Raw genomic sequence first — 13408 nt, forward strand, 5'->3', positions numbered from 1 at the left:
GCCGGGTGTCCACGGAGCACAGGCGTGGTGGGTGGGGTGGCCCTGTGTGCAGTGGGTGTCACCCTGCCCACCCGAAGGGTCCTGGGTTCGATTCCAGTCGGGGGCACGTGCCCGGGTTGGGGGCTCGATCCCCAGTGGGTAGTGTGCGGGAGGCAGCCAATCAATGATTCTCTCTTATCATTGATGTTTCTATCTCTCTCTCCCTCTCCCTTCCGCTCTGAAATCAATAAAAGTATATTTAGTAAAAGAAAAAGAGACAGGAGGGACCCTCTGGTGAGGGACAGGTCCTGAATTGACATATGGACATCGACATCCCATTGTGATATTGACAAGATATTTGCAAGATGCTGCCATTGGGGGAATTGGCTGCATGGTTCTCCGTAGTATTTCTTAGATGATTATCTCACAATCAAGATAGCCAAGTGTGCCCCAGTCTTGAGGCCCCTGAGTGTCCCCACAGTGAACAGGGGCCCTTTTTGGAAATGGTTCATTGGTGGTGGCACCTGCGGGCTGTCAGCACTGAGCATACGAGATGGGAGGGGGCCAGAGAGGGACTGCATGCCAGAGCGGGGCCTGGCTGAGTTAGCAATTAACTGGCCCTACGGTTTTCCTTTAAATAACAAAAAAATACACCTGAAGGGGTGACTGCTCCTTGCTTCAAGCCCCAGCCGAGGCTCGAGCATTGAGTCTCCAGGGTTCCAGAGACCAGGCATGGCGAGCGCCCCAGGACCAGACCCACTGGGGGACAGCAGTGAGGATGAGAGGCCCAAGTGGGACAACAAGCTCCAGTATCTCCTGAGCTGTGTGGGGTTTGCCGTGGGCCTGGGCAACATCTGGAGGTTCCCGTACCTGTGCCAGAGCCACGGGGGAGGTGAGCCTGTGCGGCATCCTCAAACAGGAGCAGGGGAACGGTCGCACCTCGGACTAGGTCGTCACTGGTTCCTGCCGGGTGGGAGTGGTCCTCCCAGGAAGAGCGCTACGCATGGCCCAGGGAGAAACCGTCTGAGGGCATCAGAGCTCTTGGGACCCAGGCGAACCCTCCCAACGCTGCTCCTCCCAGCCTTGCCTTGGGGTTGCCCGTGTGTGCAGACTTGGCAGGCCTTTGGTTCCCGAGTCTTTGCTCTGTCAGCTCCTTGCTCTCTTTGAAAGAGGTCTGGCTTCGAGCATCCCTAAGACAGCGGGTCTCCACAGGAGGCTGCGGATCTACGGGGAAATTTAGCCTGTTAGAGTCTTTTTTATTATTATTATTATTGATTTTAGAGAAAGGAAGTGGGGGGCGGTTGTTGTTGCATTTATTTAAGCACTCATTGGTTGATTCTTGTATGTGCCCTGACTGGGGATCAAGCCTGCAACCTTGGCATATCCGGACAATTCTGTAATCAGCTGAGCTACTAGCCAGGGCAGGTAGAGTCATTTTATTGGTAGCCAGGACACAGACGAAAGCAGTGAGCACGCGCTTGTCTCTCTTGGCGCAGTGTGAACGTGCATGAGGACTTGAGGGCACAGACAGACACGAACCACCCTTGGCAGCCGTCATAGATTAGCTCCGGATTTTGTCCCCCAACATGATGAGCAGGGACTTCCCAGCCTGGGCTCATTCTTCTCTGGGGCCTCACCCTCTAGGGGCTGTCCTGCCTCCGTGCCAGGTCCACTTGCCTTCCAGGCACCTCTGCTCCTGTGTGACTTGAGGGCTCTCGAGGGGATCACCAGGCCCCAGGAGGTCTCTGGTTGGAAATGTGGGGAGCATTTCTTTGGGCAATTACTCTGGCCCTTCCTGCCGAGGAAACGAGGGACGAAGGAAAGTCTGTGGGTGGGTGAGCTCTCTCACCACGCTTTCTGGTCAGAAGCCATCCTTTCCCACTTCAAGGGCAGACAGGCGGCTGTCCTGGCGGCCACAGGGAGCCAGAGGACAGGCTGAGTCTCAGGGAACAGGCAGGAAGGTCTGGGCTCTGCGGGAGCTCCGTGGCCCAACTCCGCAGAGCGGAGCAGACAAAGGCCCTGCGTGATGTGGCTTGCCTGGTTATGAGGGCAGCACTTCTGTAAAGTTTATTTATCTTTTCTGAATATAAGAAGGTTCATGGCATGCAGAAATTTTTGAAAATGTAGACGAGAAGGAGGAAACTTGCCTGTCACTCGCCCCCACACGTGTCAGAACCTTTACGGGGGTTTGGGGCAAGGCAGCACCTTGAGCCTTGTGTCTCCTGACTGTAAGCCTCCCCCAGACCCCTCGGGAAGCTCACAACACCATTCTCCCGACAGCCCGGGGATGCCCACAGGGTCTGGGGGAGGGAGAGCCGGCCTGGTCTGCAGGCCTTGCAGGCAGAGGCTGCAGGTCCTGATCGTGCTGGGTGCTCGGGTCTGTGGCTCTGGGAGAGGCCAAGGCTCCCCTCATACCAGGACCAAGGCTCAGCCACCAGGACCAAGCTTTTTGTTCCGCTCCTTCCACTGCACGGCTGGCAAGGGACAGAGGGACAGGTCCCACCCCAACACGGGGCACGGCTGGGCAGACAATCTGAGGCATTGACCTTCTCCAGAATTCTGCGTGAATGAGACAGCTCCATGTCCTGAGGCAGCCGGTCACCAGGCGTCATGGGGTCTCAGTAGGAACAAAACAGCCCATTTGCTGATGAAACCGCCTCCGAAGCACTGACAAGTTGGATGCGGCCAAGTGAATTAAAACAGCAGCACGGGGCCCGACGTGCGGCCGCCCCCTCTCAGGGAGGCCGCTGATCGTCCTGCCCAGGTGCCCTCCCCTGCTGACCGCAGCGTCCTTGCAGGGGCCTTCCTCATCCCCTACCTCATCGCCCTGGCCTTCGAGGGGATCCCACTGTTCCACATCGAGCTCGCCATCGGCCAGCGCCTGCGCAGAGGCAGCATCGGGGTGTGGAAGGCCATCTCCCCCTACCTGGGCGGAGTCGGTAAGCTGCCTTTCTGGGACCTCTGCCCACAGCTGCTGGGGAGGGACAGGGTGAGGGATGCAGTTCCAAGGCCATGGTGGGTTTGCTTGGGATTTGGAACCTGCAGGCAAAGGAGGGACCCTGGGGTAAAGGTGCTGGGAGACCCAGGCAGCAGTGTCCCTGTGGGAGCCACCCCTCGTCACACTCCGAGGAGGCCTCATTGGTTCCCCTGAGGACAGACTTGGGTGGAGGGTGTTGCATGGAGTGAGCTCAGGGTGCAGGAGAAGGAGGCAACAGGCTGGCCCCCTGGAGCAGCAGCAGGCTGTCCCGTGTCCTGAGCCCTGTGGGCCTGTGCACACGCTGAGCCCGCATGTCCCGGAAGCTCGTGGGCATGGATGAAGGGGGCTGAACAGGGCTTCATACAATGATGCGTCCTCAGCCAGGAGATTCGTCCAGATGTGGGGCAGCAGAAATGGCGGAAGGTGAGTCAAGACAGTCTGTAACAGGGAGGACGGTGACTGTCCGTCGTGTGCCCACAGGGCTGGGCTGCTTCACCGCGTCCTTCCTGATCAGTCTCTACTACAACACCGTCCTGACCTGGGTGCTGTGGTACCTCCTCAACTCCTTCCAGCACCCGCTGCCCTGGAGCACCTGCCCGCTGAACCTCAACCAGACAGGTAGTGTCCGGGACCGGGGGAGTTCACGCCCTGCCTTCGCAGGAGCCCCTCATGGTCACCCTGAAAGAGCGCGTCTGAACTCTGATTCTCTTCACCCGTGTCTCTGCTCACTGCTGGACCCAGGGGCCCACAGACACGCTCCGCTGGGGGCTCAGAGCCACGCTGGGCCCAGTGATGAGAGGGTTAGCAGGGGATTGCTGCGTTGGCTGAATTAGGTTGTTAGGTCCAGACCCCAGCCTGGTGCCGGATCTGACTAGATCTTGGCAACGTGGAAAACGGTCATTGTTTTCAGCAGTTTGCTCACTTCCTCCCATCCCACCTCTGGTTGGTACGATCTTGCGTTTCACTCATTGTGAACAATGCCGACCCTGGGTGCCTGGCAGTAAGTCAGGCCTGGAGGCTCCCTGTGTCCACCCCGTTGGCCATGCTGGGCGCCTGGGCAGAGGAGGGCGCCAGTCCAGGGTGGATTATGCACAGTCTCATTCCTGGGCGGAGGATTGCAAAGCCCGATCCCACCTGAGCCCCAAGGCCAGCCCGGTGACCACACCTCCTGGTTTCAGGGTTCGTGGAGGAGTGCCAGGGCAGCAGCTCCGTGAGCTACTTCTGGTACCGGCAGACGCTGAACATCACCGCCGACATCGACTACAGCGGCTCCATCCAGTGGCGGCTGCTGGTCTGCTTGGCGGCCTGCTGGGCAGTCCTGTACCTGTGTGTCATCAGAGGCATCGAATCCACCGGAAAGGTGAGAGCCTGCGGGGCAGACCCTCTCCCTCACTCCCTCCAGCTGCAGAGTCCTCCCTTCTCCCCCACTGCCATCAGAGTGGGTTTAGAGGCTCTGCTGGGAGAGGCTTGGGCATCAAGACTGTCATATCTCCTTGGAGAATCGATGCCTTTATCCTTACAGAGTGACTGTCCTTACCCGAGTCATAGTCTTTGCTCTGAAGTCGATTAAGATATTAACAGCCATCCAGCCTTCTCTGACCATGTTGACATCTATGTTTTTCCATTCTGCTTCTTTTAACCTGATGGAATCTCTGTTTAAAGTGTGTTTCTTGTCCTCATCAGCATGCAGTTGGTCTTGCTTTTCCCCAATCTAATCTGATGGTCCCTACCTTTTGTGTAGGGTGTTTAGATCGCTTACATTTAATGCAATTATTGATCTGGTTCATATAACTCTGTCACTGTGTATGTTTTGTGCTTGTCAAGTCTGTTCTTTGTTTCTTTTTCTTTCTTTTTTGAGTATTTCCCTCACCCCCCACTTAATCCTCACCTGAGGATATATTTTTCATTGATCCCAAAGAGAGAGGAAGAGAGAGGGAGAGAAAGAGAAATATCAATATAAGAGAAAAATATCAATTGGCTGCCCCCCACACAATCCCTGACTGGGGATTGAACTCATAACCTAGGTATGTGCCCTGACTGGGAACTGAACTTCTGACCTTCGGTGTGCAGGACAATGCTTCAACCAACTGAGTCACACCAGCCAGGGCCTTATCTATCTTTTTAAGTCACTGTGTGCAGTGCCAGGCACCCGGCTCCCGGTCATGGCTGTGTGGCTCTTGCACAGACCAACCCACATGTGCACCTGGACATTCCTCAGTGGGCGTGTGGGTGTCACAGCTGCTCTCACATGAGGGTCTCCACACTTGAGAGGACTTGAATTACCGAGGGAGACAGAGCAGCCATGAGGCCCAACAAGCCAGCCAGATACTCCAGACAGCCCAGTTATGAAAGTCCCTAAAGATGTGTCAGGGTGACCTCCAAAGTCAGTCTGGGGGTGCAGTGAGAAAAGAGATTTATTTTGCATCGACGCCGTGTGTGCAGACTCCTGCCAAAGCTTGCTGAGAGTGGGTGCCATGTGGGAGAGGGTATGGGCAGGTGTGGGTCCCCGAGACCCTGAGAGTGACCAGCCAGGGGGTGGGGGTGGGAAGAGGTGTCGGTGAAGCGAGAACTCAATGCCTGCAGTGTGAACAAGAGGGAGGCCGCCACACGGGAAGTCAGTGCTCCCCTCAGCGGACCCACAGGCACAAACACCTACGTGAGTCCACTGTGACCATCACAGTGAGCTCCAACCCCTCCAAGCTTGACCAGATCCCACCCACCACCTCCCCAGTGCCCTCTGCCCTGACCTGACTGGGTCCCAGATGAATGACAGGCCACTGGCCACTGAGGCGTTTCCAGCAGGCCTGCCTCTCTAAAGATTTTTATGTGGAACAGATACCATTGAAAAGTCTCACAATCTGGTCTTTCTTTAAGGTAATTTATTTCACAGCCTTGTTCCCCTACCTGGTCCTGACCATCTTCCTTATAAGAGGACTCACTCTGCCCGGGGCGACGGAAGGGTTAATCTACCTGTTCACTCCCAACGTAAGTGGGTCTCAAATGGAAGTCCAGGCACCAGGAAGCACACAAGTAGGGCCACAGCCAAGCCCAGTCCAGCTCATACCACCCCCTGACCTTGCAGGATGATGAGGAGGAGGGGAGCGTGGGCCTCAGGAAGGAGGTCAGGGTCAGGGTGAAGGGAGCAGGAGGAGGACACGGTTTGGAACATGCGGACTTTGGTGCTCGCAGGATGTTGGGCTCAAGGTAGAGGCTGGCTGGGCACCCGCTGTCCCATCCCTAATGCTCTGAACCCCACACCTCTGAGAGCCTTGTCCAGCTGCACAGCCCCACCAGGCGAGGAGCCATGGGACCAAGGGACCTGCCCACCAAAGCCCCAGCCCTTCTAGACATTCCATGCTCTCCAGATCCCAGCAGCCCCTGGGAGGTTCCGGGGGCTGCACCACACGCCCCAGGCTCCCCAGGCAGTGCAGTCAAATTCTCAGCACCCACGTGTCCCATGTGGACGGGAGCTGTGGGTTCTTTGACACATCACAGGATGGGAGGCCGAGTTTGCAAGTGGCCCTTCCAAACACACTCCCTCCTGTATGGTCCTCAACTGCCCCTGGGGCCTGAGCCAGTGACACCACTCATGACCGCTGCCCAGAGGAAGTCCTGGGCATGCCCTGGGACAGAAGGCACTGGCCGGGTGAGGTTGGCCTGTGGCACAGGGGCCTCCCATCTCCCTCCAGATGCAGACCCTCCAGAGCCCCCGGGTGTGGCTGGACGCAGCCACCCAGATATTCTTCTCTCTGTCCTTGGCCTTCGGAGGACACATCGCGTTAGCGAGTTACAACCCGCCCAGGTAGGGCTGGGCTCGGGTGGGGACCTTCCAACCGAGGTGCCGGGCCTGTCTCGGTGCTCACTTAGCATGTCTTTATGGGGCTTCCTGCCTGGGACAGAGGGCAAGCAAAGGTGAACTTGAGATGAGACCAGATTCTGGGCATTCCAGCAATTACTGAGTCATCCCCGGGGCCGGAGGTCAGGGCCTCCAGGCAGCCTCCCGCACGTTTGGAGCCACTGCTGGAAGAGAGCCCAGATAACCAAACCCAGGAACAAGGCCATAACTGGGGCGGACACACCAACACGAACCACGTGTGTGGCTCCTGAGGTCGTGGAGCAGAGATGCCACGCGTGTCGCCTCTGTAGCCACTAAAGCAGACTCGGCCTCCGCTCTACAAGGAGCCACAGCCACCTGGTGCTCCCGTTACAACCATCGTAAACCACACAGTGAAGGCCCTGTGACAGCCCTCAACCGAATTCCTGTGGTGTCAGTGTTCCCGCCCCTCAGAGCGGGCAGGGGCAGGAGGCGGAGGCCAAGGCCAGCTGGGCCCTGGCTGTATTGACAAGTTACTGTCTCAACTCTCACCCCCGGTAGCTCGTGTGCAGTTAGTTCACCCACCTCAGCAGCCTGGAGGCAGGAGGGGCTGGTGAGGAGGGGTGGGTGGGAGGGGCCAAGGCTGTCCTGAGAGCACCAGGAATAGTGCAGAGTTTCTGGGTCACACACAAGAGGGCCCCAGGAACAGCGTGGGGGCATCCAGATGGGGTGCTGAGGCAGCGAGCTCCCTCTGAATTTCCTCCCCAAGGGCCTAAACACAGCCATGCGCTCCATCTGCTCAGGAACGACTGTGAGAAGGACGCAGTGACCATCGCCCTGGTCAACAGCATGACCTCCCTCTACGCCTCCATTGCTGTCTTCTCTGTCTTGGGGTTCAAGGCGGCCAATGACTATGGGCACTGCTTGGACAGGTGAGCACAGTGTCCAGGGGCCTCCAGATGGGGGCCTGCTGCTTTAGGGTCCCACTCAGTGACCTCCTAGTTCCTTAGGGCAGGAGGGTGGAGTGTCCCCCAAAGGGTATGTTCACCCAGAACATAGAACGTGACCTGATTTGAAAATAGGGTCTTTGCAGAGAGTCTTGATCAAGATGAGACCATACTGGATAGGGTGCCCCGAATCCAGGAGAGGGTTCTTATATGAGACAGAAAGGGACACAAACAGGGAGAGGCTGTGTGATGACAAGCAGAGGCTGCAGGGGTACGGCCACAGCCCGGCAAGCCGAGAGCGCCAGGAGCTGGAGAGGCAGGAAGGACGCCCCTGAGAGCCGCAGAAGGTGATCCGCCATGTCCACGGTGCTAACGTGACACTGTTCTGAGGTGCTGGGCTGAGCCTGCAGAGGGAGGAAGAGGTCAGACAGTGCTCCCAGGAGGGGGCGGAATGTTCCAGAGGCGCTGCAGGCCTGTGCCCTGGGGGGCAGTGTAATTCCACTGAGATGCCTGGTGAACACGAGCTGTTGATCCATTAACTGCGCTAGGGGTCAGCCGGTTGAGCTTCCGGGCGGTGTGTGCTATTCACTGCATTTCGTGACACATCTGTACCATCCTTGGGGGGCCTTTAAACAGCAAAATAGCCATCAAAAGGCACAAAAGATGTGAAAACCGTGGCCCTAACTAGGCTATAAGAGACCCTGTCCACAGTAGAGGTGAAACAGGAAGGCGGTGGGGGCCTTCGGGTCTCGGTGGGTGGGACGTACCGCTCTGAACATGTCCTCAGATAACTACAGAAGGGCCACGGTGCTGACTTTGAGGTTACAAATAACTTAACAAGCAGGCAAAGTTGCAAATACAGAAACACCTACGCTGCTCCTTTGAGTCGGGAGCCCCGGGCGCAGGGTGAAGCTCTTTCGACGGAAAGGCTGGAGGAGCAGAGCTTGGCCCACCCTTCCCGGGCCTTCAGGGAGCCCTGCGCCCAGTGTTGGCTGGGGGTCCACAGGTGCAGGAGGCAAGGAGCTGCCACTGCCCAGGGCCAGTTGTACCATACCGGGGGGCGTCCCCTCCAGGCCTGCCCTCCACCCAGGTGGTCTGGAGACCCTGGCAGACCGAGGGGCTGACCCTCACTGGGATTGCTGGGGTCCTTCTGGGCATGTTCACTGTGGAAGTCGCTGCCCCACTGAGCGCTTACTCTGCCTCTCTGTCCCTGCAGGAACATCCTCAGTCTCACCAATGAGTTTGATTTCCCAGACCAGAGCATCTCCAGGGACGAGTACACTGATGTCCTCACACACCTGAATGCCACCCACCCTGAGAGGTTGGCCGGGCTGCACCTGGAGTCCTGCCGTCTGCAAGACTTTCTGGATAAGGTGCTGGGGGCCTGGCCTTGCTGCCTACGGCTGGCCAGGGGAGGGCGTCACTGGCTGTGGAGGAGTGGGCAGCTGCACACAGGGTCCGCTGACCCTCGGGGCCCGTGCAGCAGGCTGAGATGGGCAGGTCCTCAGGGCAGTGGTCTGATGGTGCCTGAGCCCAGAGGCCCGGGCCCCACGGCACAGGCTGGCTGCAGGCTGCTGAAGGAAAGGAGGTTCCTTTCACTCAGGGTGCCCTGTGTTGTCCCAGCACAGCCCCGATGGAGCAGGCCCAGCACCTCACCCGAGGCCAGGAGGGTGTCAGGGCACATGTCTCACAGCGCAGGCCATGTTGGTGCATGTGTCCGAGCATGAGGAGTGTCAGTGTATGTGTCAAGCTTGGGCGCCCCGTGCACGTGTGTCCCAGCGCGGCTGTGCGTGCCTTGCAGAGCGCCTCGGGCACAGGCCTGGCCTTCATTGTCTTCACGGAGGCCATCCTGCACATGCCGGGAGCACCCGCGTGGGCCGTGCTCTTCTTCGCGATGCTGTTCACCTTGGGACTGTCATCCATGTTCGGGAACATAGAGGGTGTCATCACGCCACTCCTGGATATGGGGGTCCTGCCAAGACGGGTCCCCAAGGAGGCCCTGACTGGTGAGTGTCCTCACTGTTCGCCTGCCTCTGGTTTCACTCCTACCCACTGTCCAGACACCCTCCTCCATGAGGGCTCGAGGGCCGTGTCAGTCTCCATGGAGGGCGGGGTCAGCCTTGTTGCCTCTCAGGGCTGGTTCCAGTGGCCCTGTACTGACTCCCAAGGGCCATCATGGGGAGCAGAGGGTCAGCAGGGCTGGGAGCAGGGATCCTCTCTCAACACTGCCCTCTGAGGCCAGTCCCAGCATCCTCCTGCCCTCTGGGCACAGTTCAGGAATCGGCGGGGACAAGCAGACAGGGAGAAGGTGTGAGGGCTGGGAGGGCAGCAGCAGGGCAACTTGAGAGGCATGAGTGTGCGTGCCCGCAGGGACGGTCTGCCTGCTCTGCTTCCTCGTGGCAACCTGCTTCACGCTGCAGTCTGGGAACTACTGGCTCGAGGTTTTCGACAAATACGCTGCTTCCCTGAACCTGATCATCTTCGCCTTCTTCGAGGTGATCGGCGTCGTCTATGTTTACGGGATGGAACGGTGAGTTCCACTTCCTTTGGCATCGGCTGGGGCTGGGATCCTGCCCCTCTGCCCCAGCATCCCTCGTATACAATGTCTGGGCATCGTGGCTGCCAGTTTCCAGGGCAGCTACAGGGATGAGACAGAATCATCTGAGGCCCTTCCCAAGGGTGACTCCCAGTTATCCACAGAAGCCCCCACAGAACCCACCCATCTGGCTGTGCCGGCCTCCCAGACTGTGGGGAGACAAGCAACAAAATGGCTAGTTTCCAGTTACATGGGGCAGACTCCTCAAGTACAAGGATAAGTAGATACTAGGGCACAGGAGGTCCAGCTGCCCTCCTGGAGGCCTCCGAGAAGGCTTAGCACCTGTCCTGCCCATCTCCACCTGGCTCAGGCCTGCTGCGTACTTATCACTCACACCTTCACTCACATCTTCACTCACACCTGCCACCCCTGACCACAGCCTTGCCCGAGTGGCCCTAGAGGTTGTGCTCTCTGTCCTTGGTTCCAAGCACACTGGAAGTCACAAATCCAGGGCCTTCCCCCTGCTCTGTGGGCACAGGGGCCAGCGTGCTTGTCCTGAGGTGAGACACTGCCCACCTGGAGAGGAGCAAGTGAGAGGCAGCTGTCTGGTGGGGGCCTGACCTGGTAATGTGGGGTGAACAGTGAGCCCTGGACTTCAGCCAGCTGTGGGATCTCGGGAAACACCTGGAGTGGAGCTGGATTGGAGGGAGCAAGCAGAGGGAGGGCCTTGGGGGGGTCCTGCCCTTCCATTGGCTCCTAGATGCAGCTGCTTTACATTCTGGGTCAATGCTGTCCAGGTCCCTTCTCCACCCTGGGCACTGGGGGCACCAGGTCAGGCACCTGCTTCCTTCCCACAGCTGGGCTGGCAGGGGCTTTGCTGCTTCTCACCCAGCAGCTGAGCCTGCCAGGGGTGGAACGCACAGTTCCTGCCCAGAGGCACCTCACCCAGGGGCCAGGCTGGGGCTGGGCTGACCTCCTCCTTGCTGACTGGCACAGGCACCCCCTGCCCCAGTCCCCTTCCTTGGCTGGACTGACCTGCTCGCTCAGGACATTTCTACTTATCGACGGGAGTTGAGTCCTCATCAGGATCTGCGAGGGCTGCCCGTCTGGTGGCTACTCAGGAAGGCATGGGGGCAAAGGACGGCGTGGAGTGGGGGACAGCCCCACAGACCACATCTTGGTGACACTGGATGAAGGTGCTGGCTGAGCATGTGGGCTTGCAGACATGGGGCCCGGTGGGGGGACCTAAGCCCAATGTCTCTGGCAGGTTCTGTGACGACATTGAATGGATGACCGGGAGGCGGCCTGGCCTCTACTGGCGGGTGACCTGGAAGTTCATCAGCCCCCTGCTGCTGCTGACCATCTTCGTGGCTTATATTATCTTCATGGTCTGGACAACACTGAGCTACAAGGCCTGGAACCCCCAATACGTAGGTCCTTCTTATGGGGACCCGGGGACCCTGGGATCTGCCTCGGGCCTGGCCTGGCCCGGCTCTGGTGCTCCCAGGCCCAGATGACATTCATGGTGGACAAGTGTACTCTAAGTGACCATGTGGGCTGCCTTTGCTATGCCATCCGAGGTCAGGAGTGCCCTGGAGCATCAGAGGTGACTCGGGCAGCCCGGACAACCTCAGCCAGTAGCAGGATGACAAGCAGTTTCCAGACTCTGGTGACATCACAGGTCCCTCCCTAAAGCCCCGCACACAGAGGTGTAGCCTCCAGCTGCACTTCCCACGTGCTGTGGGGACAAGCTCCTCACACTGCCCACTCCTACTCTGAGATGAGAGAAGGTGCATGTAGCACGCGTCCCTGAACTGCCACCAAGCCCTGTCCGAGGGCTGAGCCACGTGGCCCGGCTGACCTGCCACCCTGTCTAGCCGCTCTGAACCTCACTGTGCCCCTTGTGGGGAGCATGGAAGTAATTCCGTCCAAATTCCCCTTTGGAAAGGGGAGCTGCCCAAGACACCATGGGCAGAAGGAGAAATAGAATTCTTATGAATATTATCCTATTAGATTCATACAGTAGTGCCTTGTGAACCTCAAAAGAAGGACCTGAAGTTGGTGTGTTGTCTCGTTCCCCAACAGCGGGGACGGAGGGGATCACAGGGCCTAACGATGCCCCGTGGGTCAGGCCGAGGCAACCTCGAGACTGTGGGTTCCCTCGGGGTGGACAGGGTGGCTCTTTTCAGAACACAGCCCCTTAGGTTCCCAGCCTGTCTCTCAGAGCCCCGCCCCCACAGGAGGCTCAGCCCACGTCCAGCCCTAAGCCTTCAGCCCCCTGTGCCCTCACGGCTCAGGGAGCAGCCCCTGGCCCTGTGCCTTTTCCATTCATCTGCTGGGAATGAACCAACCTGCTGCTTGATTTCAGGAAGAGATGGGGTGAAGCTGCCCACACACAATCACTTGGCTGAGGGTCAGCCTCGCTCTGTCCAGGTCGTGGGTCGGGGGGACGCTGCCCCCTCCCTCGGACACTCACCCTGTGGCCTCCTGTCTCTGCAGAAGCAGTTCCCCTCGCGGCAGGAGAAGTCCTACCCGGGCTGGGTGCAGGCCATCTGTGGGCTCCTGTCCTTCTTGCCCGCACTGTTGGTCCCGGGAGTTGCGATGGCCCAGCTGCCCATCTGGCGCAGACGGAAGCAGGAGAATGTGCAGCAGAACATGCGTCTGAAGCTGCAGGTCAGCGAGGTCTCCGACAGCGAGGTCTGCTAAGGGCGGGAGGGCCCGGCCTGTACGCCCTCGCTCACACATAACCCAACCACATTATACTTACCGACCCTGAGACCTGTGGTTGTTACTTCCAGACACTCTCACGCCTCCGACCCTCTCAGCACGCAGCCCAGCTTAGACATCACCGTCCATGCTGTTCGCCACATGGGAGAAAGCCCGGCATCTGGTGCCTGGGGCCCTGCGGTCTGGGGTCCTGCCCAGCACTGTCTGAGCGGCCATAGGATGCACCTGGCAAATCCACGGGCAAAATGGCGGGGAGGTCCTGCTGCCAAGCAGGCCAGAGGAGGGCGTCTCTGAGGAAGCCACACCCACACCCTTTGCACTGGCCTTGTGCCACATGGGTTGTGGGAATTTCAGGGCTGATCTCCAAGGCTGCCTGCAGCAGCCCCTGCACCTAGCGCACTCAGGTTCTGGGGACGGTCTGCCATGGC

The 13408-nt window shown here is 58.8% G+C and overlaps 1 protein-coding gene across 1 annotated transcript; it reads left to right on the top strand.

The window, feature by feature from the left end:
• Positions 1-711: 711 nt before the first annotated feature.
• Positions 712-12959, top strand: SLC6A18 (solute carrier family 6 member 18). The gene is made up of 12 exons (XM_008162050.3): positions 712-871; positions 2778-2918; positions 3437-3574; positions 4135-4316; positions 5831-5941; positions 6646-6758; positions 7574-7702; positions 8934-9090; positions 9519-9723; positions 10088-10247; positions 11521-11683; positions 12753-12959. The coding sequence occupies exons 1-12, from the start codon at positions 712-714 to the stop codon at positions 12957-12959; spliced, it is 1866 nt and encodes a 621-aa protein (XP_008160272.2).
• The last annotated feature ends 449 nt before the right edge of the window (positions 12960-13408 follow it).

This window comes from Eptesicus fuscus, chromosome 4, assembly GCF_027574615.1.
Source record: "Eptesicus fuscus isolate TK198812 chromosome 4, DD_ASM_mEF_20220401, whole genome shotgun sequence".
In the NCBI taxonomy this organism is placed as follows: domain Eukaryota; kingdom Metazoa; phylum Chordata; class Mammalia; order Chiroptera; family Vespertilionidae; genus Eptesicus; species Eptesicus fuscus.

Bases quoted from the DNA above. Each gene is read 5' to 3' on its own strand.
- SLC6A18 (XM_008162050.3), top strand. From the start codon at position 712: ATGGCGAGCGCCCCAGGACCAGACCCACTGGGGGACAGCAGTGAGGAT. The intron at 7,703-8,933 runs GTGAGCACAGTG...CTGTCCCTGCAG, and splicing joins TATGGGCACTGCTTGGACAG to GAACATCCTCAGTCTCACCA. The intron at 9,724-10,087 runs GTGAGTGTCCTC...GCGTGCCCGCAG, and splicing joins CCCCAAGGAGGCCCTGACTG to GGACGGTCTGCCTGCTCTGC.